Genomic DNA, 27,793 nt, shown 5'->3' on the forward strand with positions numbered 1-27,793 from the left:
CCAATAATAGTCACCCTTACTACTTCATAGAATTATTGGGGACCTCAAGTATGATATAATAGAGATAGCATGGTTTTAGACTTTAAAGAACTATGTGAATGCTAGCTCTTGTAAATATATCTCTTTTCCATTGACTATTCAAGGGTACCAGAAAAGCCAGAATTAAAGCTTAAATTTCCTCAATTTTTAAGATCCCTCATTAGGGGGTAATACTTCCTGAATGGAGAGGAACCTTAAATTGTCATTAGTAAACACCTTATTAAGTATTAGTTGACAGCTTATTTGGGACAGGATGGGAATTTGGAAAGTAGTGGTGACAACACTCTCACTGCCGGATTTTTCTTTTGGATTGGGTCACATTTGCATTGAGCTTTTAGGTTTTCAAAGTGTTTCAAAGTGTTCATGATGTGAACAGTATTTGTCTTTTATAGATAGAACATTGAGATTGAGTAGTGAGTTTGAGGCAGATAGAATTAGAAACACCCGAGTTCTAATCCAGCCTCAGATTGTTCCTAGAGGTGTGACCCTAGGCATATCATTTAACCTCTGTTTGACTCAATTTCCCCAAATGTAAAATGGGGATAATAATGGCAACTACTTCTTAGGGTTCTGAGAACTAAATGAGAAAATTTCTTTAAAATGCTTAGCACAGGGGGAAGTTAGGTGGCACAGTGAATAGAGAGAGCACCGGCCCTGGAGTCAGGAGGACCTGAGTTCAAATCTGACCTCAGACACTTAATAATTACCTAGCTGCATGGCCTTGGGCAAGCTACTTAACCCCATTGCCTTGCAAAAACTAAAAAGAAAACAAAACAAAAAAATCCCAAGAACATAAAGTGCTTAGCACAGTGCTTAGCTAGCAGATAGTTGGTCAATAAATACTTCTTGCCCTCTTCTTCCTCTTCTTTAAGTGATTTGACCATAATCACAGAGCTGCTAAGTGGCAGAGCAGGGCTTTGGACCCAGGTTTTCCTGTCTGTATGTAAAGTACTCTATCATATCAAGTTAGCATGTTTTCCTGCCTTAGTTCCTATATTTACAAACAAACAAACAAACAAACATAAATACCCCCAGAAGAAGGGTTGCACAATACCTTCTAAAGAAATAAAGAACATTGGGAAAGCTATCTGAATGATCTCCATTTACATAACGATGCAGAGGCAGCTCAGCATAGAGAATTTAACAATGCTAGGAAGACCTGGGTTCAAGTCCTATTTCTTACACATGATATGATTTTGAGCAAGTCATTTAACTTCCCAGCGCTCTAAAACTTGGTAGAGTTTCCTATTTGCATAAATTATAGGTTTAGTCTTTACTCCTGTTTCTAACACAGAAGACTAATTTAAAGGAAGATTAAGTAATTTGCTTAAGGGTGGTAGGAAGTCAGCCTCAGAAGCTGAAACAGAACTGAGATTTTTGTCTGTCTTCTAGACCCACTATTATTAAGTCTCTAGAGGAGATCATTTATGACTTCTTTTGGTTGTTTGAATTTTATGACATCTGGATCTTCTATTTCTTCAGTTCTAAAAATATTCATTTTATTTTCTCCCTGGATATAGGAAGCTGTGGTCATGGCGGTGTGGCAAACATCAGCAAACCTCTTGTTGTTCAACTAAATTGGCTAGGGAGTTCCTATAGGTATGGAGCCTGGGGAAAAGATTACAGCCCAGAGGATCCAAACAAAACTCTCTACTGGGTGGCACCCTTATACTCAGATAGGTACCTACAGACTTATCGACTTTACAACACAATGGATGACTTGCTGGTCTACCGAAATAGTCTGCAATATACATACAAGAATGGAGATGGAAGTGGTATGGTCGTTTACAACAACTTCATGTACTTCAACTATTATACAACACGTGACATTGGCAAACTTGATTTAAAATCCAACACACTTGCATTGAGACGGACTCTTCCCGATGCCACCTATAACAACCGCTTTTCCTATGCCGGTGTCAACTGGCAAGATATGGACTTTGCTGTGGATGAAAGTGGACTGTGGGTTATCTATGCAACTGAAGCCAGTACTGGTAACATTGTGATAAGTAAACTCAATGACACATCACTTGAGGTTCTACAAACTTGGCAAACCCGTCAGTATAAGCCAGCTGTCACCAACGCATTCATTGTATGTGGGGTTCTATATGCCATTCGACCTGTGAATACCATCAAGGAAGAGATTTTTTACTATTATGATACAAACACTGGTGTAGAGGGCAGACTGAGCATCATCATGGATAAAATGTTAGAGAGAATACAGAGTGTCAACTACCACCCCCTTGATCAAAAACTATATGTCTACAATGATGGTTACCTCCTGAATTATGATCTTTTCTTTCAGAAGGAATAGTAATGACCTTGATACATAGGAGGGAAAGAGTTAAGTGGAGTTTTTCTTAAAAAAGTGAAATGCTTCCATGTCTCTGTAGCTTATGCTCTTATAGTCCAAGTTGAGTTTTCTTAATTACATTTGTATTATTTTTGCATCTTAAGAGATTTTTAGGGGTTGGAATAGTAGTAGAATCTTATTCTTATTATAATTCAGTAAGTATTTGTTAAGTATATCAAAGACTGTGCTAGTTGCTGGTTGTAAAAAAAAAGATGAAAATCAATAGTCCTTGTCCCCAAGGAGCTTATATTCTATTGAAAGGATTTCAACACATTCATAAATAAGTAAAGATAAAATATATACAAGGCAATCAACAATATTTTCAAGAGATAGAGAACATGAACAATTGTGAAATTTGCAAAAACCCTATATTGGGGGGTGCTCCACTGAACTGTGTTTTGTATATAAATGTTTCTTGTATCTCCTTGGCACAGCTAAGGAAAGATGAATCTATAAATCCTAGCAAAGGCTTTAACTAATTCAAGAGATTGAATTTCTGAAGGATGAAACACTCATAACACTTACGTCATGTCCATCAATGGTGCATGATATCAATGCTTCTACTTCCATAGCTATAGCTTATTCTAGTCAGGCCCGAGAGACCTTTTTTTCATTTTGACATTGAGAAAGAAAGAAAAGACTCAGAGTCATTTATACCTTTATTCAATATACATACCTTATTTCTTCCCCATTGGGGTGCTTTAGTCAGAATGCTAGGGATCTTGGAACATGCTGAAGCCAAGATTTTTCTGTGTATATGTCTGATAATAAAAGCAATAATGATACAAACTGAAGAGGTGTGCTTGTTAGGGAAAGGATCCACCTTTACTCTACTATCCAAGAATGAAGTGGTGCACCTCCTTTTGAGAACACTTTAGTGTTACAGGTGATGTGGTTAAATAAAAGCAGACATACGGTGCTAGAGATTTAGGTTAAATTCTCTTACTCCATCTTTGATTTGTAGGGTTACCTAGGAAGCCACTCAACTTCTATAGTAGAAAGAATTTAATTCTAGACCTTAGTAAGGTGGATTTCCTTAAAGAGTGTCTGATATGGGGCAACAAGGTGGAACAGTGAATAGAGTATTGACTCCACAGTCAGAAAGACCTGAATTAAAACCTGATCTCAGATACTAGTTGTATGACCCTGGTAAATGACTTAACCCTGATTGCCTCAAAAAAGAAGAGTATTTGATAGATGCTCTGCTCTTTATGTTTTGGGACCCTCACTGCCAGGAGACACTGTTTCTCCTGCTTCTCCAGAATAATTCTGAAACCTCCTAAAAGTTTCACAGAAATGTTGGGATGCAAAAACTGTGAGCTTCTTGAGGGACATTTGTCATTCCCTATAGAACCTGGGACAATGCCCTGTATTGTAACAACAAACTGTTTTGAGCTTCTTAGGGAAAGGCATTTATGGAGGTCACACAGAATGCTGGAAATAATCCTGGCTATTTGAAGGTGAGAGGTGGTTTGTTGTAGTGGGTACAGCTCTGACCTTGGAACCAATAAGATTTAAGTCCATATTCTGCCTCTCTGTGTGACTGAGACCAAATCACTTGATCTCTCATCACTCTAGATACTTTCTATGACTTTAAGTTACAGACAAGGTACTTACCTGCCTTGGTAAAAGAATTTTCTTCATCTGGAAGTTCCTTATGCTAATGTAATCACAGGTCCAGTTCCAGTCCTTGTCTCATTTACAGACAAGTCACTTGACTCTTATATGACCTGATTCTCAATTAATAAAATGAGGTTAATGCTAGTCACCTATCTCTTTTCTTTGCCTATAAGACGGCTTTGAATATAAGAACTAAAGAGTCACTAGCTCATTCTGTTTTGTTTTCTGTGGCACAAGACATAAAAAGAATACAATTAAATTTTTTGCTCTTCATAAACTTTTACTTGTTCCAGGTGTATAGGCACATGGGTGATGGTGTGACTGACATAAGGTGGCGTAGGGTTGATGATAATAGTAGCCTACTTTGTTTCTATGAGTTTCGATTGTGATAATGTACTTGAAATGTATTTGAGGATTTAAATGTGAACCATTTTACATGTAAAATGCTTTAAAATGGGTTTTCCTTGTTTTTTTATTTTATATTTGTTTTATGGGAAAAGTTATGGGGGAAAGAGGTGGTATATAACTCTTCAATCAATGAGATACCTAAAAGATATACAGAACTGTATATATATATACATATATATATGTATATATATACATATAAAATATATATGTATATTCACACACATATAGTTGTATTTTTATATTGTATCTGTCCATTTATCTCTGATGACTTAGCATGTGACAATAATTCTTCAGGTTTCTTTTAATAAATGATTAAAAATGCAGTTTTGAAAATTTTTGAACATCAGGATTGTGGGGAGGTAAGAGGTCACCCATACCTTCCTGCTACCCTCTACTAAGTGATGGTATTACTTTATAGTACCAGCAAGTTCCAAGACTGAGCTTACTGAAAGCCCCCTTTAGGTTTCACAATATCAATCACTTTCCCTCTTTGAACTAGGTTCCCAGTAACCAGCTGACACTTCAGAAGAAACAGGCAGAGTTTTTCTGAACTTCTCCTCCCTTTCCTTACCCCTAAGAAATCCTTAGTATTTAAAAAGTAATTACCAAGCATTTGGGGAAAGTATTAACACCTGCTATGTGAAAGGAGGGTAGCAACCCTTTTTTTAAAAAGAGTATGATTGACAATATATAGGAGGCTGAAAGATGACTCAATATGCCAACTACAGAGAATGTGGCCTTACTTGACTCTTCTTCTGTGCGTCTTGTTCTTAATTTAGTTCAGTTCTAACTTTCAGTATTTTTTATTTAGTTAATCAACAAATATTTATTAACTCAGTATATTCTAAGTACTGTGTTAAACATTAAAGCTATAGATAAAGGGAAGAACATGGTATTTCCCCTCAAAGAACTCCCATTTTAATGGAGTAGACAATATGTAAAACTAAATTGTACCTACAAGATATATATACAATGAAGATGGAAAGTAACCTCAGTGGGAAAGAAAGAATCCAGGGAAACCAGGAAGAAGGAGAACATTCCAGGCATGAGGGACAGACTCCAAAAAAGCATGGAGTTGGAAGATGGAGGAATAACAAGGAGATTAGTTGTCACTGGATAATAGAATGTATTAAGGGGAATGGAGTATACAAAGAATGGAAAGAAGGAAAAGGGTCAAGTGGTGAATGTATATAATTGCCAAACAAGTTTTGATATTTGATCCTGGAGGTAATAGGGAGCCACTAAAGGCTATTGAGTAGGGGTGGGTGTGAAGAGTGTCACGTGGTCAGGCAAACTTTAGGAAAGTCATTTTGGAAGTTGATGGAGGACAAGAATTGACTATATATATTGGATATGCTAGAGCAACCTTTATGTCTTTTGTTACAGTTTGAAAAGTGCCTTGAATATATCATTTCATCTATGGTCACAAAAATACTTGAAGTGAATAATAGTAATTTTTTTCTTTTGCACGACACCTCTGATTTCATTGATAGGAAACTTCCTCTGTTAATGTAGATGGTAACCTGCTCTGATAACATGAACTTAGTTGCCTGAAGGCACAGTAGGGTTAAGTGAATTGACTTCAGTTACACAGGCAATATGTGTCAGATGTTGGGTCTTCTGACTGCTGGCTATCTCTATCTTATGCCCCTTGCGTCTCGTTATTTCCCCCCTTTTATGACACGGAAACTAAGATTTTCCCAGAATTGCTAGTATCTATCTTAGGTGGTCATCAAATCTGGTTTTTCCTGACTATGTCCAGTGTCTTGTCAATTATGCCATACTACCTCTCCTCTAGAAGGTAAACACTTATAGCAATGTCTTGGCTATTTAAAATCTGCCAGAGCCTGTGTTTAATGACTGGTTACTTTCCCCAATCTTTCTTTAGATATGGACGTGGGATCTTAGGGTCTTTGGTAGTTATTTTTAGCTCACATTGCTGACAAGTTTTCTATGGGCTTCTGTCATTTTGTCCTAAAACAATGAATGGTACCCCTTTTTCCCCCTAGTCTATTTGACCTTAGACTTGTGACTATAATGCTCTTGTTCCATAAATTACTCATAAAAAAAACATTAACAGAAAACATGATTTCTCATCTGGCCCTCAATCTATCTCCCCTTTGGGTTGAAGCCCTTTTACCTTTCTCTATACAAGTCAACAAGTATTTATTATTTAATATTTGTTATTATAACTTCTGGAAGTTCTCAGCCTCCTTCCCTCCATCATCTTCATTTCTGATTGACCTATATTTTTAAATTATCACTTCAGGGTCCCAGGATTCTTAGTTTGGGGTTCAAAAACTTATTTTCCCCTTCTAATACATTGATAACTGAATTGCAATTTAATTGACTTCCTTTGTAATCTATATATTTTATACATTTAAATTTTTTTTCAGAGAATGGATCAATAAGATTCACCAGACTACCAAAGAGGCCTAAAATATACAATAATGCTAAGAACTCTGATTCTAAACTATAATCAGACAATAGAACCAGGGACTTTAAGGCAAAGGTTTTATTCACTGAATCTATGTTGTTCCTAGACTTATTTTCCACTCTGGTTCTAAACCCTAATATCCTATTTCCTTACCTCAAGCTAAGGACAAGCTAAAGCCTCATTCTTCGTTAAATATTTCCCTATCTCATATACTTTGTACCTGGGGTCCTTCTTCTCTGGGTTGGATTCCATAGACTAGATGCTTCTAAAAACTATTTCAAGCAAAATAGCCACTAATTATACAGGGTCATAGTGTCACAGTTGTCTTAATTTTATTATTAAATTTATTTTTCTGTAAATATTTAATTAATTTGTGTTTCCAATTACATGTAAAGATAGTTTTCAACAGTCATTTTTATTTGTATGGTTACAGTCATTGTGATTTTATCCATTGTACTTATGTCAAGTCTTTTCATATATACACACAACTGTATATATTTTTCTTCATTTTTACAGTTCAATAATCCATTATTGACATATTGGTTAGTTGACTGTTCTTCATTTACAAAGAGGATCAAAATGACATCACCATGTTAGAATTAAGTTATGATAAGTCTGACTGTGGCTTATAAGAGCATTACAAATTTGGAATACTTTACCAGAGGTCGGGCACATCTAGTCCATATGAACAGTCAACTAACCAATGGATAGGATGGGGCGATATGTTCAGATAAAATGTAATCTAAAAATGAAGGGTGACCATAAAAACATTTTTTTTAGGTTTTTGCAAGGCAAATGGGGTTAAGTGGCTTGCCCAAGGCCACACAGCTAGGTAGTTATTAAGTGTCTGAGACTGGATTTGAACCCAGGTACTCCTGACTCCAAGGCAGGTGCTTTATCCACTATGCCACCTAGCCGCTCTACACCTATGTTTTCTTAATGTTAATTATGAGGCCAAAATTAGTACAAGCATCTCAGTTTCATAGGCTACATTGCATGCACAATCATCTGCAAACAAAAAATTATGCACCATCCATCAATTCCTTGTCTTGGCTTGTAGCATCTTCAAATTGATGAATTTACCATCAATGTGGTAAGTGATTTTGATGCCATGTTCATCCTCTTTGAAAGCATTTGATAATATGGCTGAAAACCTTATGCTGAAAAGAATGGAAGCAAGTATATAGCCTTGTTTCACTCCACTGGTGATTTGAAAAGCATGAGAACATCATTCATTGTCCAAAACCCAGGCAAGCATGACACTGAAATTGATGAACAATACTGATAAACTTGTTGAAATATCAGGTTTTGACATAATTTTCCATAAATCCTTGAGACTGATAGTATCAACGGCCTTGGTCAGGTCTATAAACTTTGTATACATACCTCTGTTCTGGTCCTGGTGTTTCTTCTGGAGTTATCGGCAGCAAACACCATATCAATCATTTCTTGGTCCTTTCTGAAGCCACACTGTCTCTCAGGGAGGTGACCATCTTCCAGGTGAAGGATTGGCCTATTAAGGAGGACTCTGTCAAGAATCTTGGGACTGAAAAAAAGACCCTCTTGCAGCTGTCAAAGGGAAATCTATTTCCTTTATCTTTATAGAGATGGACAAAGGGAAGCAACCTTGAACTCCTGTAGGATAATAACCTCCTCTTGCCATACAACAAGAAAATTTCAGCCAACTTTTATAAGAGCAATAGACTCTGTAAATCTCAATTGGAACAGAATCAGTACCAGGTACTTTGCTATATAAAAGGAGCCTAATGGCATCCAAAAGTTCTTCTTCAATTGGGACTTCAGCTAGGAAGGGATTGACTTCAACCTGAAATAAATGGTCAGCATATTCAGTATTGATTGATGATGATCTGAAGAGAATGCTATAGAAGTGTTCAGCCCATTTCTCCAGGATCTTGTCTTTATCGCCAATAAATGAATGTATCCTCAATACCAAATAGTTGAGATAGAAATATTTTTATGACCATAAATAATCTGTGGGCATCATAAAAGTGCTTTGGATTCATAAAAGTGCTTTAGATTGTTATTATCTGCATCAAACTTGAATTCATCTGCCTTCTTACTGTACAAGAATTCTGCTTCTCTCTAAAACTTATTTATACTTTACTTTTGATGGACTTAAATGCTGCCTTCTTAAAAATTAATGGACAATCTTGCCAGTAAACCCAGAGGAGTTCTCATTTTTCATGTACCAGCTTCTGAATTTCCCCCAACATTTTCATTGCAAGTCTTCGAACCCAGATGAACAAATGCAGTGCTGTGCACCAAATTTCTGAAAACTTCCCATTTCTTTTCTGCTCCACTATTGCCAACTGTGTTTTAGCTCTACCTTTCCCTCCAAGTTAGTGACAAACTGTTCTGGGTCAGTGTTGAGTCTCTGGTTGGATGTCATATGTTGAGTCTCTTTCTGGACTCCCTTGTCCTTTCCCCATTGGAGGGGTGGGAGACAAGGCAGTAAAGTTCTCCCTTTGTACATCAAGGTCTCCAAGGTCTCCATTTACTGAACCAAATACTTAAATATCCTCACCAGTCCCTAATCCACTCCCACTCCTGTGGAATTTAGTAAAAAAAAATGTTCTGCTCAAGAGCACCAGGTGATGAAGGTATCCCACACACAACAGTTCTTAACAGATCAGAGATGTGTTTTAATTAATTAACTACCATTAATTCTTCTGGTAGTAATTTTTCCCTGGGACCACTGCTTTTGTGGAAAGCAGATAGCTTGCAGAGGATATGTCAATGATCAGCCTAGTGCTCTGGGCTACACATTGTCTTTCTTCTCTCTCTTATATCCTTTCTGTCTCTTCTCCTTACAATAATATAGTCTATTAAATGCCAATGTTTGCTACAAGGGTGCATATATGAATTTTTATTGCAGTTAAATAAAAGCAAGACAGCAATGGTGATGAGAAAGAATTGAGATGTACAAATCTGTTTCCAACTCCATTTCTTTCAAGGACTCCCTGCCATGTCTGGTAATCTGATCCTACTCTAGCATTAAAATTACCCAGAATTATAAGCTTGTCCTCTTATGGTGGATAGATGATAAGGGCTCTAGGTCTTAATAAAACTTTTCTTTGATTTCATCAGGGTTCATCATGGTGGGAGCATAGGTACTGATGATGGTGGCATGACATTTTTTTGCAGTTGACAATCCCAGTGTCATGAGCCTGTAGTTCACTTCTTTTGAAAGGGATTAAAGTTTGTTGATTAGATTAGTTTTGACTGGAAAACCTACTCATCTTCACAGCATTCCCCTTCACTGTGGTCACCCCAGAAAAAGGGGAAGACTCCATGTATTTAACTCCAATTTTAGTACACTAGTCTTCATTTTCTAGTCTTATTTCACTCAGGGCTACTATTTGGATGTGATTCCTCCCAAGATATCTTGCTGCAAGAACTTTATATTTCAGATCTGCTGGATTTTGTATTGTCTATGAATATGCACATACTCCTTCCTGAGTGAAATCATTTGTGAAGAAGTTTTTGTACATTTTTTGTGTGTTTTGGCCATAGGGTGGGATCCCCACCTGCCACAGTAATCAGACCAGGATTAGGTTAGCAGACAATTTTAGGACACCTTTTAAAGTCTCTTCCTCAAACAAGATGATGATTAATATAATCCCTAAAAAGGCTTCTGAGACACGCAGGAGACTGAATCCCACTATTGCTTCCAGTGAGAAGCTGAACCTATTGCCTAGTCCACCTGTGGCTACAGCTCTCAGTGTATCTTTACCTGCTGCTTCATCACTTGCCTATTCACAGGACTTTCAGTTGGGTAAAATGGTAAAATGATATGGCTGATATGTGTTTGTGTATATGTTGGATTTAAGTGAGAGTTTCATGTAGTCATTGGCTTCATACACTCCTCCAGAGTCATCATAGTCCAGTGGTAGAACACAGTCAAGGAGACTGGTGATGACTTGAGATGCAGTGGATGACCTTGATTCTTTGATGTCTAATCAAGCTCTAAGTGCTTCACAGCACCTACTTCAGCTACCTTAATTACCATTGCAACAAATTGTTCACTTCTATCTGTTCTACCAAAGGAAGTCTTCACAGATTTGGGGTATTCACCCCCCACAATTCATCAGTAGGTTTGAGACCCCTCTGTTACTCTCAACTTAATTTAGCCTATCTACATTACAGGGATGTGGCTGTTTCAACTTCTTAGAGTCACAGAAAGGTGAGCCACAGGTGGATCAGGACATCAAAGGTGGAAAGCAATCCTGAAAAGAGCTCTGAAGCCACACCAGAGGTACTAGTCTTCCCTGAACATATCTTTCACCCTGTATACATATTACCACAGTGTGTCCACCCATTTACTAAATAATAGGTACCATTTTGTTTGTAGATCGTTTATATCACGAAATATGTTGCAATGAATACTATGGTATAATTGGGACAGTTCTTTCTGCCTTTGAACTCCTTGAGCATGTATAGTAGTGATGATTGAATATGGATATTTTAATTGCCTTTCTCTGCACAATTCCAAATTGTTTTTCAGAATGGTTAGACCAATTCACAGTTCCACTGATACTGTCTTAGTTTTCCTGGTTTCCTATAGCCTATCCAATGCAAACTCTTTTCATCTTTTGTTATTTTTTCCAATTTGCTAGGTGTGAGGCAAAACTTCAGAGTTGTTTTAATTTGCATTTCTCTTTTCAGTGAGTTGGAACAATCTTTCATATGATTCTTAAGATTTTCAATTCATCTTCTGAGAATTACTGACTCATAGCCTTTGACCACTTGTTCTTTGGGGAGCATCCAATTATTTCTCAGAATCAATTACTAATTCCTGTTGTGTCCAACTCTGCAACATTTAGTCTAACAAATAATTATTGAATCTTTTCTATATAGGGCACTAGGAATAAAAAGTCAATAGAAAAAATAGTCCCTGCCCTCAAAGAACTTAACTGTTAGGGATCGGTTAAAAAAAGATATGTAAATATAATGTAATTTCAGGACAGAGTATACTGACAACTAGAAAGAATTGTAAAGGCCAGTCTCAGCTGTTTCATTAGCTGTTTGACCCTGTGGATGTCACTTAACCTCTACCTGCTTCATTTTCCTCAACTTTAAAAATGGAGATAATAATACCACATACATCCTATGGTTTTCATGAGGATTAAATGATATAATATTTGTAGATTCCCTGGTACTCTATTTAACCAATGCTTATTCCCTTCCCATCACCAGTAGGATATAAGGCATAAGCTGAATTTAAAAAAAAATTAGGTTTTTTTTTTTGCAAGGCAATAGGGTCAAGTGGCTTGCCCAAGGTCACACAGCTAGGTGATTATCAAGTGTCTGAGGCTGAATTTGAACTCAAGTGCTCTATCCACTGTGCCACCTAGCCCCCCATAAGCTGAATTTTGAATGAAATTCAGTATTCTAAGAAGTAGAAATAAAGCAGGTAAAGTTATAATGTAAGGTTCAAGAAAACTGACCTACCTGGTTAGTTTGGCTGGAATGTAGAGTACTTAAAGAGGGTCAATGTGAAATAAATGTGGGAAGTTAGATTGGATCCAGATTTTGAAGAACTTTCCATTTAAACCTGAGAAATTTGCATTTTTGCATGAGGAAAACTGAAAGTTATTGGGTAGGGGAGTGACTTGTTGAGATTTGGGTTTTAACAAGATTATTTTGTCAGCTGTGTGAGGATGAACTAGTTAGAGGGAAAGGCTGGAAACTAGGAATCAGTAAATGATAATTTGTTATGCATTTATTAATGGGTTAGGCACTAGGCTAAGAGCTGGAAATACAAAGAAAGTCAGAGATGCTATCATGGCTCTCAAGGAGTTCACTTTGCAAGAGGGGAGACAACATAGAAATGACCATATACCCAGAAAATATAAAATATAGAAGTGATGGAAGATATTCTCAAAGGAAGTCTATTTAATTCAGGTAGGAGGTGTTAAGCATCTGGACCAGTGAGGTAGTTATGTAAGTAGAGAAAGGGAGTTAGAGTTTAAGTGTATCTATATATAGAATTTGAGTGTTCATTACTTGTATATGGGGAGGTTGCGTGAGGGAGAAAGGAAAAGTCATAAAAGACTACAAGATTATGAATTTGAATGTCTAGGATGATAGTTCCTTCAATGTGTATTAGGAAGTTTGGGGGAGGGATTATTTGAGGGGGGAAGGATTGAGAATTAATTCTATTTTATAAATGTCGAACTTGAGATGCCTACAGTTCATTCAACTGAAGATGTCTAATTGGTAATGTAAGATTTTCTGTCAGTCAATAAGCATTTATTAAGCACCTACTAAGTTCCAGGCATTGTGCCTGGTAAAATGATATGGCCAATATCTTTTTATTTGTGATATTGGATTTAAGTGAGACAGAGTTGCATGAAGTCATTGGCCTCGTACACTCCTTGAGAGTCATCACAGTCCAGTAACAGAACAGAGTCAAAGAGACTGGTGATGGCTCAAGATTCAGTGAATGACCTTGGCATCTTTGATATCTAACCAAGCTCTTAATGCTCCATGGCACCTGCTATAGAGAAAGAAAAATAGTTGTTTGGATTTCTAAATATCTTTTCACTGGGATTATGATTTAATCCATAGGACTTAATGAGATCACCCAAAGAGGGTGGAGAGAAACCTTGAAGGTATCCTTTCTTATTTTTCTTTTTGCTATTACTTGTTCTCTAGTTAGTTTTGACTGAAAAACCTACTCTTCTTCACAGCATTACCCTTCACTGTGGTCACCCCAGAAAAGGGGAAGACCCCATGTATCTAACTCCATTTTCAGTACACTAGTCTTCATTTTCTAGTCTTATTTCACTCAGGGCTACTATTTGGATGTGATTCCTCCTAAGATATCTTGCTGTAAAAACTTTATATTTCAGATCTGCTGGATTTTGTATTGTCTATGAATGTGCAAATACTCCTTCCTGAGTGAAATCATTTTTGAAGAAGTTTTTGTACATTTTTTGTGTGTTTTGGCCATAGGGTGGGATCCCCACCTGCCACAGTAATCAGACCAGGATTGGGTTAGCAGACAATTTTTAGGACACCTTTTAAAGTCTCTTCCTCAAACAAGATGATGATTAATATAATCCCTAAAAGGCTGCTCAGACATGCAGGAGACTGAATCCCACTATTGCTTCCAATGAGAAGATGAATGTTTGTGCAAGAATAGCACCTCTAATGTGAGGACATGCAGAGTCCTTTCTAGGGTTGCTTATCCACATCTGGTGTCTATCTATCACCTAACTTGCTCTATGACTCCAAAAAGCTGTAGCATGTACAATGGCCATACTCCTAAAAGTACAAAAAAATAGGTGGGTTAGAAAAAATAGGTGGGCTAAACCAGATTAAGGGCAATTGACAGGTCTCAAACCTGACATCAAGTTGTGGCTGGGGTCTACCCCAAGTATATAAAAACTGAAATGGGCAGAGGAGAAAAATTTGCTCTAAAGGCCATGAAGGTGACTGAAGCAGGAATTGTGGAAAGTTTAGAACTAGGTCAGACATTGAACATGCCAAGGCCATCTACTGTGTCCTGGGCCATGACTGATCATCTTGACTTTTGTCTTGTCATTGAACTTTAATGACTTTGGAAGAGAAAGGAAAGTTGATGATTTGTGCAACTTAGTCTCACTTAAATCCATTTCATGTATAAATCAAGACATCACTCCATGATGCTATTGGTCCTCTTTGAAATGAAAGATGAACATCTGTTCTTTGGAAAAGTCCCTTATTATCAATCCCTAAACTGTGTAATAGCCTTCTGAAGAATCTTACTAATTCCACTCACATCCCATTTTAATTTCTTCTCCATACTCCTCCCAGAATCTTTCCTATACATAGATCTGGTTATGCAACGCTTCTCTTCAGAAATCTTTATTGCTTCTCAAATGCAGTTCAAACTCATTTGTCTACCATTTTAAACCTTTAAGAACCAATCATGGTCCAACATTTCCAAATGTAACTTTTATTTCCTGTAACTACTCTTGATGAGTAGTAGGTTTTTTTTTACTCTATTCCTAGCTGTTCTACTACATTTTCAAAACCTGTTGTGTCTTTATTTCTTTGCTAAATTCTTCTCCATTCCCTCTTCTTATCTAAGCATTAAAGCCTATTCCTCCATGAATCTTTTCCTGATCGTTTCTTTGTAATGACTTTGGGTCTTAGTATTTTGTATGTAATTTTCTAATGCATGTATCATTTATGATGTGCATGGCTGCTGACTCCATATTGTCCCTCTACTAAAATGAGGGCAGGAATTGTATCTTTAAATTTTCCATTTCCCCAAATGCTTAGCATGATGCTTTGCACATTGTAGAGTAAATATTTTAAATAATTAAATGAATGAACTCGTCTCCCATTTTACCAAATATCTATTACATGTGTATATGGCCTCTTTTCCAAAAGGATATCAGCTCTTTGAGGGTAGGGACCTTTGCATTTGGTCTTTGTATTTCCTGGTCCCTAGCACACAGTCTAGCACAAAGAAGGCTCTCTATAAAATCATTCTAATTGATTAATTGAGCTTGAATTTTGTATTAGATAATTTCAATGGTTTAAATGTTTTAGTCAAATTTTTATTTTAATTTTTCAATAATATTTTCATTTTCCTGCAACTGAATATCTTATAGGACTGTTTTTATTCTTTTAGAATGTAGCCACATGTCCTCATTTGCATGAGTAGATTAATTATTTTAAGTCCTCTGCTGTATTTGTGTGACTTTTGGTCTTCTTCCAATTAGAGTCATTAACATGGGTCAGAAGCCACATGACTTTTCCCTAAACACTAGTCAGGATGTAAGGACATTCCAGGAGGTCATAAGTAATAGGAGAAGACATGAATTTAGAATAGATAATATACAAAGGAGATAGATGACATATAGCTAGAGAGATAAGAAAAAGCTAGAGGGAAATGCTAAAAAAATAATGACCCAATATTCTTATCTCAACTTCCTTCTGTATCTGTGCCAAGGACTTTGAGGCAGACATTAACCAGAGTATTTAATGATGGGAAGCAAGGTTTGCCTCTAGTTTTCCAGTGATGAGAAATAGGTACATGGAGGATAGACTTCAAAGGTCACTGATGTAAAGATAAACATTTTATGAAATCCAGGGTAAAAACTGTGATGCTGGTTTTAATCTGAAATTAAAACAATTTTTCCACTAAGAACTCAATCTGATCTAAGAAGAATAGGCGAATGGTGACAAAGAGAGATGATAAATTCCACCCCCTCATGCATTTACTCACACACCCACACAAAGAACTGCAGCAGTAGCCATGTGTCTGAAGGATCATTGAAGAAGCTCTTCTTCATTGGATTTTTAGCACCAGTTAGTTGCTTTTGGAGAGAATTTCTTAGCAGAAAGGGCCATCTGAATGCTAATGTCTTCCTTCAGAGAACTCCTTCGTATATACTTTGTATATATTTTGCATGCACTTAACTGTTTGCATTTACTCTCCTCCATTACAAGCTCCTGAAAAGCAAGGACTATGTTCACTTTTCCTTCTATCCCCCTTGCTATGATGATGTCTGTCATACAGTAGGCACATAATAAAAGCTTGCTGACTAAGAGATCTCCATCTCTAGTTGTGATAATCACAATAACTGATATTAATCTAGTACTTCAATGGTTGTGAAATACTTTTGCATATATTATCTCATTTTATCCTTTCTGAGATAGCTGCTATTAATATACTCATTTTATAGATGAGTGCACTGGGCTCCATTAAGTAACTTGCCTAAGGCTCACACAGTTCAGTTATATATATGAGAGGGAATTTGAACCTAGTCTTCCTCAATCCAAGTCCAGCATTTTAGTTTGGTCATATTGTCTCCCGACACCTCTCATATGTTGTTTTGTTGCAGTTGAATTGTTGGGAACCAGAGTGCAAGGTTAATTTCATTTCATTTTTAGAAGGAATCATTAGGTTTGAATCACCCTGGAGATCATTGAGACCTGCAGTTCCCCAGGTAACATGCATACCAGTCTTTAATTCTGACAGAGTTGTAACTAGGAAGGGGCTAACATAAAAAAAAAAAAGATGCTCTGTCCCAAGATGGAAATATTTATATGTGATTAAGTACATATGTGTTTATTTGTGTGTGTGTATGTGTGTTATCCTGATCCCCCTAGCCCAGTTATACTGTGGCTTATCTTCCAGTCTCACTCATGGAGGTGCACAAGAATTCTCCTGTCAATCTTCTTCCATTGCACAAATTATCATCCACTCCACTGTTTCTTGTAATCCCTCCTTTCTTTAATCCTATAATAACCTTCCTTTCCTCTATTGATTCAATTGCTAAATTTGCCTCAGGAGTTTTGTCTAATTATGGACTCCATACTACAGAGAAGACAATATCACATCTTTTCCTTTGCTTCCATTTTTAAGCTTATTCTTTCTGGGATCAAATGGCACAAATATGTCAAGGTCTAATTTCTTCTCTGAGACAAAGGTTTTATTCAATTAGAAATTTTATGTCCCATCTCTATGCCTTTGCATGGACTGTCTCCCATTCCTAGGATGCATTCCTACCTCATCTTCCTCCCTTTGGGTCCCTTCCTTCTTTTATGTCTTTGTTTCTAGTTTTAGCTCCTAGAAAGATTTCATGTTTCCCCTTATTGTTCATGTTCTCTTCCTCAAAGATTAGCTTGGATTTACTTAACTGTATGCATGTTGTATGCATTTTAAAATTGTATTCTCAGTAGCCAGTCCTTACACCTAGTAGGAGCTTCATAAATAACAATGTTAAATTGAATTTGTTATTCCTTCTCCATTCTCCCCTGAATTCTAAATGCCAAATAGCTACACTGACATGAATTAGAGAATTTTTAGTGGGGGGTGATATGCGTTTCATGTCTTGTTTGGAGTGAAGTGGTGGTGATAGAAAACTTGGAATAATGGCCATTCTGTATCCCTAGATATGTTCCCTACTGGTCTGGCAGCATGAGAATTTTCCATAGTAGGCTATCCAACACTGGAATCTGGTGAGGCCTCTTGAATAAACATAGAAAGTCTGAAAACATATCTCTCTAATGTCTTCAACAACCTGAAGGTTCATTCTCTAGGCCTCCTCTCCCTTCCCCACCCCCTCCCCATTCCTTGTGAGGTCTTATACTGCAAAGCCCTATATATGACTTACCCAGTGTCACTAATTGGTTTCATGAAAACTTGACATTGGAATAACAATCTTAGCTCATCTGGTTTGTATCTTTAGCCATCAGTCAAATGAGTTGTATTGCAATAAATGATTTGCAGTAATGTGATGGATTTTGCTTATTTCTAATTTCTTATTATTATTTCTTATAAAATGAGAAATTATGTAGGTCAGGGTAACAAACAGTATGTACTGTTATTTCTGTATTAGAATTCACATTTTATGCTTCAATTCTCGATCATTTGAGTTTTAATTTTAATAATGACATAAGTACATAGTAGGTACTATATTAGTGTTAGTTATTATATTTTATAGTGCCTGTTATGAACCAGGCACCATTCTAGGCACTTTACAAATATTGCCTCATTTGAACTTTGCAACCACCCTGGGAGGTAGATGCTATTATTATTTCCATTTTGTAGTTTGGAAATTGAGGCAGACAATTGCCCAAGTTCACACATCTAGTAAATGTCACATTTGAACTCAGACCTTCTTGACTTTAAGTTTTGTTCTCTATCTACTGTGCCACCACAGATGTCTTAACTTGATCTCTTTAATAGGAATATTCCCTCCTTTCAAATTCTGACTCCTTCAAGTTTTATCTTATATAATTGTTACTCATGTTCCCATATGTTGAAAGTTTTCTTTAGGATGTATCTTGGTAGACTTTTCTAATTTATGTGCCCAAGACATAATTATCTGCCTTTCTTTCAAAAGTCTCCTTTATTCTTAACTTCTGTAATTATATTGAGGTCCTCATTATCTTTTCAGTTACTCAATTTCTCAAACTCAGTTATCCTTGACTTTCCACTTTCCTGCAGTGTATGGATTTAATCAGTTACTGAGTCTAGTTGATTCTTTCTCTTACAGCATCTCTCATAGTTATTCCCTTCTCTCCAGCAGAAGGTCATCACTCTAGTTTAATCCCTCAGTTGTCCCTTGCTTGGACTGTTCCAATGGCTTTCTAATTAGCTTCAAGTCTCTTTCACAAAGGAAGTAAATGAATGTCAATGCCATTGCTTTTTCCTACACCAAATTTTCTCCCTAATCCATACTCTTCCTTTCCATGCATCCTTTGAACCAGACAAACTGTTCTGTTTGTAAGCCATTCTGTCATTTATATTTATGTTTTTGTAGGACCTCCTTCCTGAATTGTTCTTCTTTCTTACATTTGTCTTTTGGAATTTCAAAACTCAATTCAGTACTTCATCAAGCTGTCTCATAATGAGACCTGTCCTGTTCCTTATACCTGCTAGTATTTCTTCAGTCTCAAAATTATCTTGTTTTTAGTTTGTTCTTATTTTAATTTACTTCTCAGTGTATGTTTTCCATATCTACCCCCAAAGTATAAGCTCATTGTTTTTTTGTGATTATATCCCCAGAACCTAATAATACAATGTTTGACACACAATAGTTATTTAGCGAATATATTTTGTATGGTTTAATTGATTAATTAGATCCATAAGTTATCTCACAAGGACCACCTAGAAACTTTTCCTTAGAATTTTAATTTTTTTTATGGATGTCAGTGAAATACTCAGTTCATATATTGTCTCTATCTCTCCTTGGGCAATTCCTTCCCTGGACAGATATGTCCTTGCTAACTTTTACATCACGTGCTGGGTATGAGACATTGCTGGCAGTCTATGATGAGGGATGGGATGAAGAGAATAGAGGCTGACAGCAAGGAGTTCAATTAAGTGGCTATTAAAGTGATAGCTCATGATTCTCTGATGCACAATTAGTCATTTATAATTTCTAAGATAGGATTGCATGTTTTACAGGTTTGTTCTGGGAGAATGTTGGTTTTAAAAAGATAGACCTTTGTATCAGAAAATAGACTGTGAGTTATGTGGAATCCTTGAAAATTAGGGACAATTTCCCAAACGTAATCCAGTCCCCCAACAACACTTTCTTCTATTCCTGTGGGCCCATTCATTAGTCTTCTGGAGTGCCTGCCCAAATATAAGTACTGATATACTCAATGGACTCCAATTGTTTGTCACATTTGAAACAGCATTGATTTTTCTTGTGTGTATTGCTAGAATAATATTTTTTGAGGGGAGAGTAGATGTCTTTGTGTACCTCCAGGATTCCAGGGCTTGATGTAGCCAACAATAGTCATCTGCAAATAGGAACATCTACGGAATCTTAACCTTGTGCAGGGATTCAGTTGGGAGTCTGCATAGGAGAGTCTACACTGTAGCAATAGGGAAAACATTAGGTAAGAAATTTATCCCTATTTTAAGACATACTTGATCAAATTAAATAATATATGTAAATCATTTTGTAAATATTAAAGTGCTTCATAAATATCACCTATTAAACAGATAATCATAGGATTGTTAAAGTTATTTTTGTGGTTGCTTTGATCAAGGATTCTTAAAAATCTTCTTTAATGTCAGTGTATATTATGAAACAACTTTTAGAAAGAGGTTTCAATTTTTATATCTATGAAATAATTGAGATAGCAGTATATTCAATTCCATCAATTAAATAAATGTTTATTAATCTTTAGAAACAGAATATAAAGGAAAAATAGAAGTATTTTCCCTCAAAGAGTTTAGATTCTAGTAGGCAGGATCTTTCATAATGGAATCAGTATTATATGAAATAAACTGAAGAGTGAGAGGACACTAACAATTAGGGAATGGGGATAGAATTGTAGAAAATAGTAACTGAACTGAGCCTTGAACAGAGAGCAAGTTATAAGAGATAGAAAGAGGAGGGAGTACACTCCATGATGGTTAGTCTGTGTGAATATTAGAGCTGCAAAGAATATAGAGAGTCACATTCAGGGAATAGCCAGAAGTAATTGACTGGAATATCAATTTTATTTTGCAAGGCAATGGGGTTAAGTGACTTACTCAAGGTCACACAGCTAGGTAATTATTAAGTGTCTGAGGCTGGATTTGAGCTCAGGTCCTCCTGACTCCAGGGCTGGTGCTCTGTGCCACCTAGCTGCTCCTGAAATATTAAATTTATGGAATAAGGCTAGAAAAGAAGAATTGGAACCACATTGTAGAAGTTTGCAAATACCAGCCTGAAGAGTTTTTGCTTTATCTTTATGGCACTAGGGAGTCCTAAAGGTGTTTGAATAAGGAAAGTGACTGGGCATCTCGGTGGTATAAAGGCTACCCACCCTGAAATCAAAATTCAAAGCTGACCTCAGACACTTGAAACGTGCTAGCTGTGTGACCTTGGGTAAGTCACTTTCCTTGCATGCAGGACCATCTTCACTCATCCTGGTTCATATCTGACTATTGGATCCAGATGACTCTGGAGGAGGAAGTGAAACTGGTGCCTTGGCACAGCACCTCATCACTCAATTCAGTTTACTTGCCTGTCTTGGCAACAGCTCCCTGATGTCATAATCTTGTTGAGAATGAAGGACAGGCATCAGGGAAGCAACATGATATTGTGGTCAGAACAGTATTTTAAGGTGATTATTCTGATAGTTGTGCTCAGGATGGATGGGGAGAAGAGAAAGTGGAAACATGGAGGCAGATTAAGACAATAGCATAATAATACAAATGGGACACAATAAAGATCAAAACCAGGGTGATTAACCAAAAGAATAGAGATTAAGGGATTGATGCCAGAGATATTGTGGAGATGGGGTAATTTTGGATATGGATAGTGAGATAGAAAGAAAGAGTCATATTTATGGACTCTATAGTAATGAAGCTGGGTAACTTAAGGACTGGTAGTGTCCTTAGTAAACAAAATAGTTTGAGAAAGGGATAGATTTAGAAATAACCTTTCTTTCAGACAAGGTGAATTTGGTTGTCCTTGAAATCAGGATGGTTTGGTTTCAAGTCCTCCATCTGACTTTTACTAGCTCTAAGACTCTGAGCAAATCTCTCTAGATATGCTAGGTAGTTCCCTGAGATTTTAAGACACAAAACCAGTTCCAATCTGCATTTATAAAGGGAGTTTTATCAATATGCCAAAGAAATCACATTATCAAGTCTCTATCACCATGGGGGGAATTCCAGGCAACTGATGATGTAGAGACTGAAGTTGAGAAGATAGATATAGATATGTACATAGATTTGAGAGTCATACATTAGACTAGATACATGGATTTGAGAGTCATAATTGCAGATGATCCTTGAATCCATAGAAACAGGTGAGATCACCAAGGAAAGAGTGTATATCGAGAAAAGGAGAAGTTTCAAGTCCCCAAGATACTGTTCATAATTCAGATTTGGGAGATGGATTATAATCCAGCAATGGATACAACCAAAAGATAGTATTGTCAGAGAAGCCAAGAAAGGAAGAAGACAATGTTTAGGAAAAGGGAATAATCAACAGTGTTTAAACTAAAAAGGAAAATGAAGAATGAGAAAAGTCAGTGAATTTAATACCTAAAAAATTATCAGTAGCAGCTTTAGTCTGGCTGAGTGGGGTTATTTGAAGAGAGGGATGAAATGTGTTGAGGGTGGTGAGACAGTGAGGCAGTGAGTATAGAATATTCCTCCTATGACTATGGAAGTTAAAGAGAGTAGAGATGTGGGATGATAATGAGTTGATTAGAAGTAGTAAAGATTTTTTTTAAGAAGTGAGGTTTTTAAAAATATGGGAATATTTGTTGATGGAGGAGGAGCTGGTAGAAAGATATGGAATAGGAGAGATAAAGGGATTTCATAATGTATATTCTTAATCTGAGGAAAGGAGGAAAGAAATGAAAGTGAGAGAGACAACAGAGACAGAGACAGACAAAGAGACAGAGATACAAAGACACACACACACACACACACACACACACACAGATACTGAGACCAAAAGAGAGAGAGAGAGAGAGAGAGAGAGAGAGAGAGAGAGAGAGAGAGAGAGAGAGAGATTGGGGTGGTATTAGAAGCTTTGAAGTGAAGAAAAGAGAAAAGATTTGTATCCCACCAAGGGAAATGGCATACAGATTCAATCATGGAATAAGAAAATTCCCAAGAAGTAGTAAGAGATCAATTGACATCTGATAGCATGATTTTCTAGAAGATTCAGTTGGCTTGAAAGTATGATTTCTTCCATCATAATATATGGCAGCTTGGCAGTTTGAATAGAGAGCAGATAGTGGGAATGATGCAGACTTGAGGGTTGAGCTGTTTGTACAAGGGGTCAAGAAAGTCAAAGATGGTGGTAGATGCTAATAATAGGTATTAGACTGTGAAAAGAGAGAAGTGAGACCAGAATAGGGGTGAAAAATTGAGAGAATGGGGAGGGATGAAGTGAAAAGAGAATATATTGAAAGCAAAGAACAGATTTAGGATCAATGATACACCGAGTAAGATAGAATGGGAGATCATAGTTAGAAAGGGAAAGCTTCAGAGATCAGAGATGGCATAGTAATGGATAAGGTTGAGACTGTCTGTTGAGATTGTATGTCAGGTTGAGAAAGTATGATTTTTGTCTGTGGATGCCTGAAATAGGGTGAAGATTTAAGTCACAGGAGTAAAAGAATTATAGGAGAAAAACTAAAAATTTAAGATGTTTAAAAGGATATCTAAAGAGCAGGAGCTAAGGTGGGAGAGAAAAACAAATAATAGGCAAGAACATTTTTGTAAAAGGAAGGAGACACAGACATAAGATCAGCTAATAAAGACAGATTACTTGAACCCTCACATTTCAGTCAGATCTTGTGACTATGAAGGTGTGGTTGGTTATGAAAAATTATAATCAAAATTCTCTCTGATTTCCTCTAATATTTTCATCACAGATATCTTCAATGTGCCTAATATCTTCACTTTCTTTTGGATGGGGAATAAATAGCACTATTTATTACCTTTGTTGTTCTTTTTTAGAATCTTCATTTCATCAGTGAGGAATCCAAAGTTTAGGAAGAGCAGTAAGTTGACTTTCCGATACACAGGCCTCAAGACAAGGGTTTAAATCTTCCTTCTATAAGAACACCTAGCACAGTGATTCTTTGAAAGAGCTACCATTTGGGTGGAACAGAGTTCAAAAGGTAGAGTATTCACTCTAGAGCCTTATGTTTTATCCTAACTCTTACCTCCAGTTTCTTTTTTTCTGACTCCAATACGGTTGCAGCAAAATTGAGACTGATTCCTTTTCCTTCTGGCCTAGTGAAATATGGAACAAAGGCTAGATCACATCTCATTCTCTAGATATGTCTAAAATACCTAATAGTCATTTAGGTTTTCCTAAGTACTCTGTTATAGCCTCTCTAAAGACAGCAGGATTTCAAAGAAGAATCATCCCTAGGTTGTGGCTTTTATGTTTAGCTTGACTATCATATCTGTATATCTGTTTGCTCAAGTTTTTTTCCCCTACTGGCCTTAAGCATGGGCTTGTTATTTGCTTGATATACATATGTTCTGCAGGAAGGGAAATCCATAAAAAATACAGGGGGATGGTCTGTAAATCATTAAGTCATTCCCAGAAGGGGTTTAGAAGGATTCTGGCCAAGAGCAATAGCTTAGCAGAGAAAGCCATCACTACAAAGAGGCAGATTGACATTCAGGTAGTTCATTCAGTGAAGATAAAGATGAAATCTGACCTGTCAGAAACAGAAATGCAGGCACATATCTGAAACCTCCATACAGTGAAATATGTCAACCAGCTTGGTTGACACAAGACATTATTTGAGCTGTTGGTGAAGTTGCCAGGCATCATATCTGTAACTCTGGACCTGCCACTTGTCTCTAAGACTTGCATCTGCCTTGGCAGCATGTTTGGTATGAATAGACTTCAGAATCATGGAAACAAAACAGCTGTTTTAGAACAGTCCAAAAAAAAAGAACTTGTTATTGGAGAGCTACTGTTATACATCCTGGCAACAGGGAAGGGACCATGAACTCCACAAGGCCCATATTAAATTTGCACTTTTGTTCCACCACCAAGCAGCTATTTCTAAAATTAGGCCCATTACTCGCCTTCTGTGGGATGTAGTTCCTTTATGATCTTGTTCCCTTGACCAGCCTTCTTACAATGAACATGTTCCCATCCTCCCTCTCCTCTCTAAAGCCAATTCTACCAGGATGAATCATTTGAAGTTCTTCTTCAAAGCAGTGGGATGAACTATGTGACCTCTGGAGATCCTTTCTCAACAATATCAATGCTATTATACAGCCAATCTAGATTTGTGCTAAATATAGAGCTCATAAATCTAGAAGGGACATTGGAGGCCATAGAGTACAATTCCCTCATTTTATAAATGATTAGGTGACAGTTCAGAAAAGTGCCACACAGGTAGTATTTGATCTGAGGTCCTCTGACTCCAAAACCAGTGCCCTTTCCACTGTATCATGATGATTCACTTATTATGCAGGAACAAAGGATTTTAAGGTAAGACTAAATTGTCTTTCTTGTATGTCCTGGTGTCTCACAGATCACACAAGATCATGGTCTAAGTTAGGTCTATGAACATGGAATGTGACTTAACCCTATTGAAATATGCAGCCCTCTTTTTGATGGCACTTATTACCTAGTGTGGGCTCAGGAGTTGATGAACGAAAGTTGGGACTATTATGGTGAAAAGGACTTCTGGCAGCATGGGAACATAGAATTAAGTTAGGAAACAAAAGATCTAATTTGCTTTAGTTGCTGCTGAATAAAACATGCAGAGAGCTTTCACTCTCCCAGTAGAAAAAAAATATTCCAGTAGCAATAGGATGATTGTTTTCTTTAAATGTTGTTTTTAATAAAACTGAATGAATCTTGTTGTTTGACCTCTGCCCCCCTCTTCCTCCTAAATATTTATTGAGTTAGCTAAGCACAGGCAGCAGACATCATGTCCTGTGGTTTTAACGTGGTTCTCTCATTTCAGCAAATGGGGGAGCAGCCATTTAAATGAATGGGGCATCAGCCAGGGAAGGTACAACCAGCTGCAAACCAACCAGTAACTATGGTTGTTACACATCTGGTAGGTAGTTCTGCAGCAAAGCAGCTAATGGTGCTAGTGTTTTAAATGGCCATTAGCGTTCTCTGGAATTCTCATGCCCAATTAAGATGTACCTCTGGAAGTTCTCTCTGGGTGCTGTAGCTCCATTCAGTTTGGCTGCAAATTCAACCAGGCAGAAAAGAGTGTGTGTGTGCAGGGAGTTTGCATACTAGCATCATTGCCTGGAGGGAACAAAATTTCATTCTTTTTCAATAGGAGAAAGGAGATTCTGAGGCACATGTAGCCTTCCACAGGGACATCCCCCCCCCCCCAAAGCTGCTATTTCCCCTAGCTTCTCTGACTGCATCGGTTTGGATGGTGCCTCTACTTAATCACACAGTCTCAGCAGTTGATTTTGATCAGCCTGGAAGTTATAAAATTCTGAGATTCAGTCAATTATGGAAACTATTTTTGCAAGTAAACATTAGGCTTCAAAAAAATTAGAATCAGGATTTTGATTGGAAGGGTCCTTAAAGATTATCTCTTCATTTTAGAGTTAAGCAAACTGAGATCCAAAATAGGGATTTGACTCATCTGTAGACCTATAGGAAGTAAATATCAGAGGGAGAATTCAGATCCAGATCTAACTCACTACATAATTTTATTTTTATTTTTACATAAAATAAAATTTGGAGGGTAAAATACTTTTCACCTGGGAACAGGGATATGAACACCCTTCTTAATGCTGCAATATGTAAATCACACTGTAGGAAATTCAGTCCAGATGTAGAATTCTCCCTTTACTCCCAATCTGCTGAAATGCAAATTCTCTTTAACTTAAACCTGATCAGTTATATCCCTGTGCAAATGTTTATTTAGAGCATTTCCTGAAAACTTTTGCTTGGGTAATGGGTTAATGAGGAGGTCTTGAAGATACTGAGATTCTGAGGTGGAAGATGAAGGATGGGGTACTATGATATTCGGGATAAAGGACACAGAAAGGGGAGACAGGCAGGACAAATTTTGCCAATTTCACAGTTTTTCCAAGAATTAGTCTTATTGGAGAAGAAGCAAAATGAAAAGTAGATTTCAAAGGCCTCTTTTAACTCTAAATCTTTGATCTCTATTTTCTTTGTAATATTTGATGTCTTCCTTGGTCTTCCAGGCTAATATTTATAAAAAACCATTATAGTAAATTAGGTACTGCTAAGAACACATTGAAGCAGGTGAGAACAGTATTTTTTTTTTATTGCCCTATACCTCTTCACCCTCCTCTTTTTCTCCTTCTTTCTTCTTTATAACCCTTCTCTTTTTCTTCTTTAATTTTAGCAGTGTGTTAGAGTGGAAGATGAAGGATTGGTGAGTAGAAAAAAAATTGGTCACTTCTTGTCTGCATAAACATACGTTCTTAATTCCTCCCTCCAGGAGTGACTTTCTCTTAAATCAATTCTCTCAGGTATGGGGAATAAGATGAGGATGAAGATTTTCTTCATTTCACTAGAAGAACAAAAACATAGAGCCCTACCCGAAGCCACTAAACTCAGTAGCACTAGCTTCAGTCCTTCCCCTACAGGGACTCTCTAAGGCTTAGTTATGCTTGGGCTTTCTTTTGGACAGTATTCACTTGGTATTTCTCTGTGTTTGGGAAGTTATAAAAAATGAATTGATTAAATTTGTTCACTCTATCTTTGAGCCCTAATTCTAGTAATATTCCTTCTAATTATTCTTGAAAAAAATCTTTTTTTTTCTGGGTACGTCATCACATATTCTCCATTTTAAAAAATATTTGTTTTTTCCAATTACATGCAACAGTAATTTTTACCAATCATTTTTGTAAGGTTTTGAGTTTTACAATTTTTCTCTCTCCCTCCCCCCCTCCCTCTGATAGAAAGCAATCTGATATAGGCTCTAAATTTATCACTATGCTAAACATAGATTATATT

The 27,793-nt window shown here is 36.9% G+C and overlaps 1 protein-coding gene and 1 long non-coding RNA gene across 7 annotated transcripts in view; both read left to right on the forward strand.

The window, feature by feature from the left end:
• LOC141491139 (olfactomedin-4-like) overlaps positions 1 to 4,705 on the forward strand; it is a 40,578-nt gene extending 35,873 nt beyond the window's left edge. Inside the window, exon 6 of the mRNA XM_074191768.1 lies at positions 1,560 to 4,705. Coding sequence (XP_074047869.1) covers positions 1,560 to 2,353 — 794 coding nt within the window. The 3' untranslated portion in view covers positions 2,354 to 4,705. The remainder of the gene's footprint in view (positions 1 to 1,559) is intronic.
• Positions 4,706 to 21,373: 16,668 nt separating this feature from the next.
• LOC141491755 (uncharacterized) overlaps positions 21,374 to 27,793 on the forward strand; it is a 45,683-nt gene continuing 39,263 nt past the window's right edge. For 4 of the 6 annotated variants that reach the window (XR_012469751.1, XR_012469752.1, XR_012469749.1 and 1 more), the window contains exons 1-3: positions 22,192 to 22,363; positions 23,812 to 23,975; positions 27,180 to 27,209. This is a non-coding gene — a long non-coding RNA (uncharacterized LOC141491755). Of the gene's footprint in view, positions 21,453 to 21,486; positions 21,572 to 22,191; positions 22,364 to 23,811; positions 23,976 to 27,179; positions 27,210 to 27,793 lie in introns of those variants that run through there. The other 2 variants (XR_012469750.1, XR_012469753.1) reach the window with 2 other exon arrangements.

This window comes from Macrotis lagotis, chromosome 6 (genome assembly GCF_037893015.1).
Source record: "Macrotis lagotis isolate mMagLag1 chromosome 6, bilby.v1.9.chrom.fasta, whole genome shotgun sequence".
Lineage (NCBI taxonomy): Eukaryota > Metazoa > Chordata > Mammalia > Peramelemorphia > Peramelidae > Macrotis > Macrotis lagotis.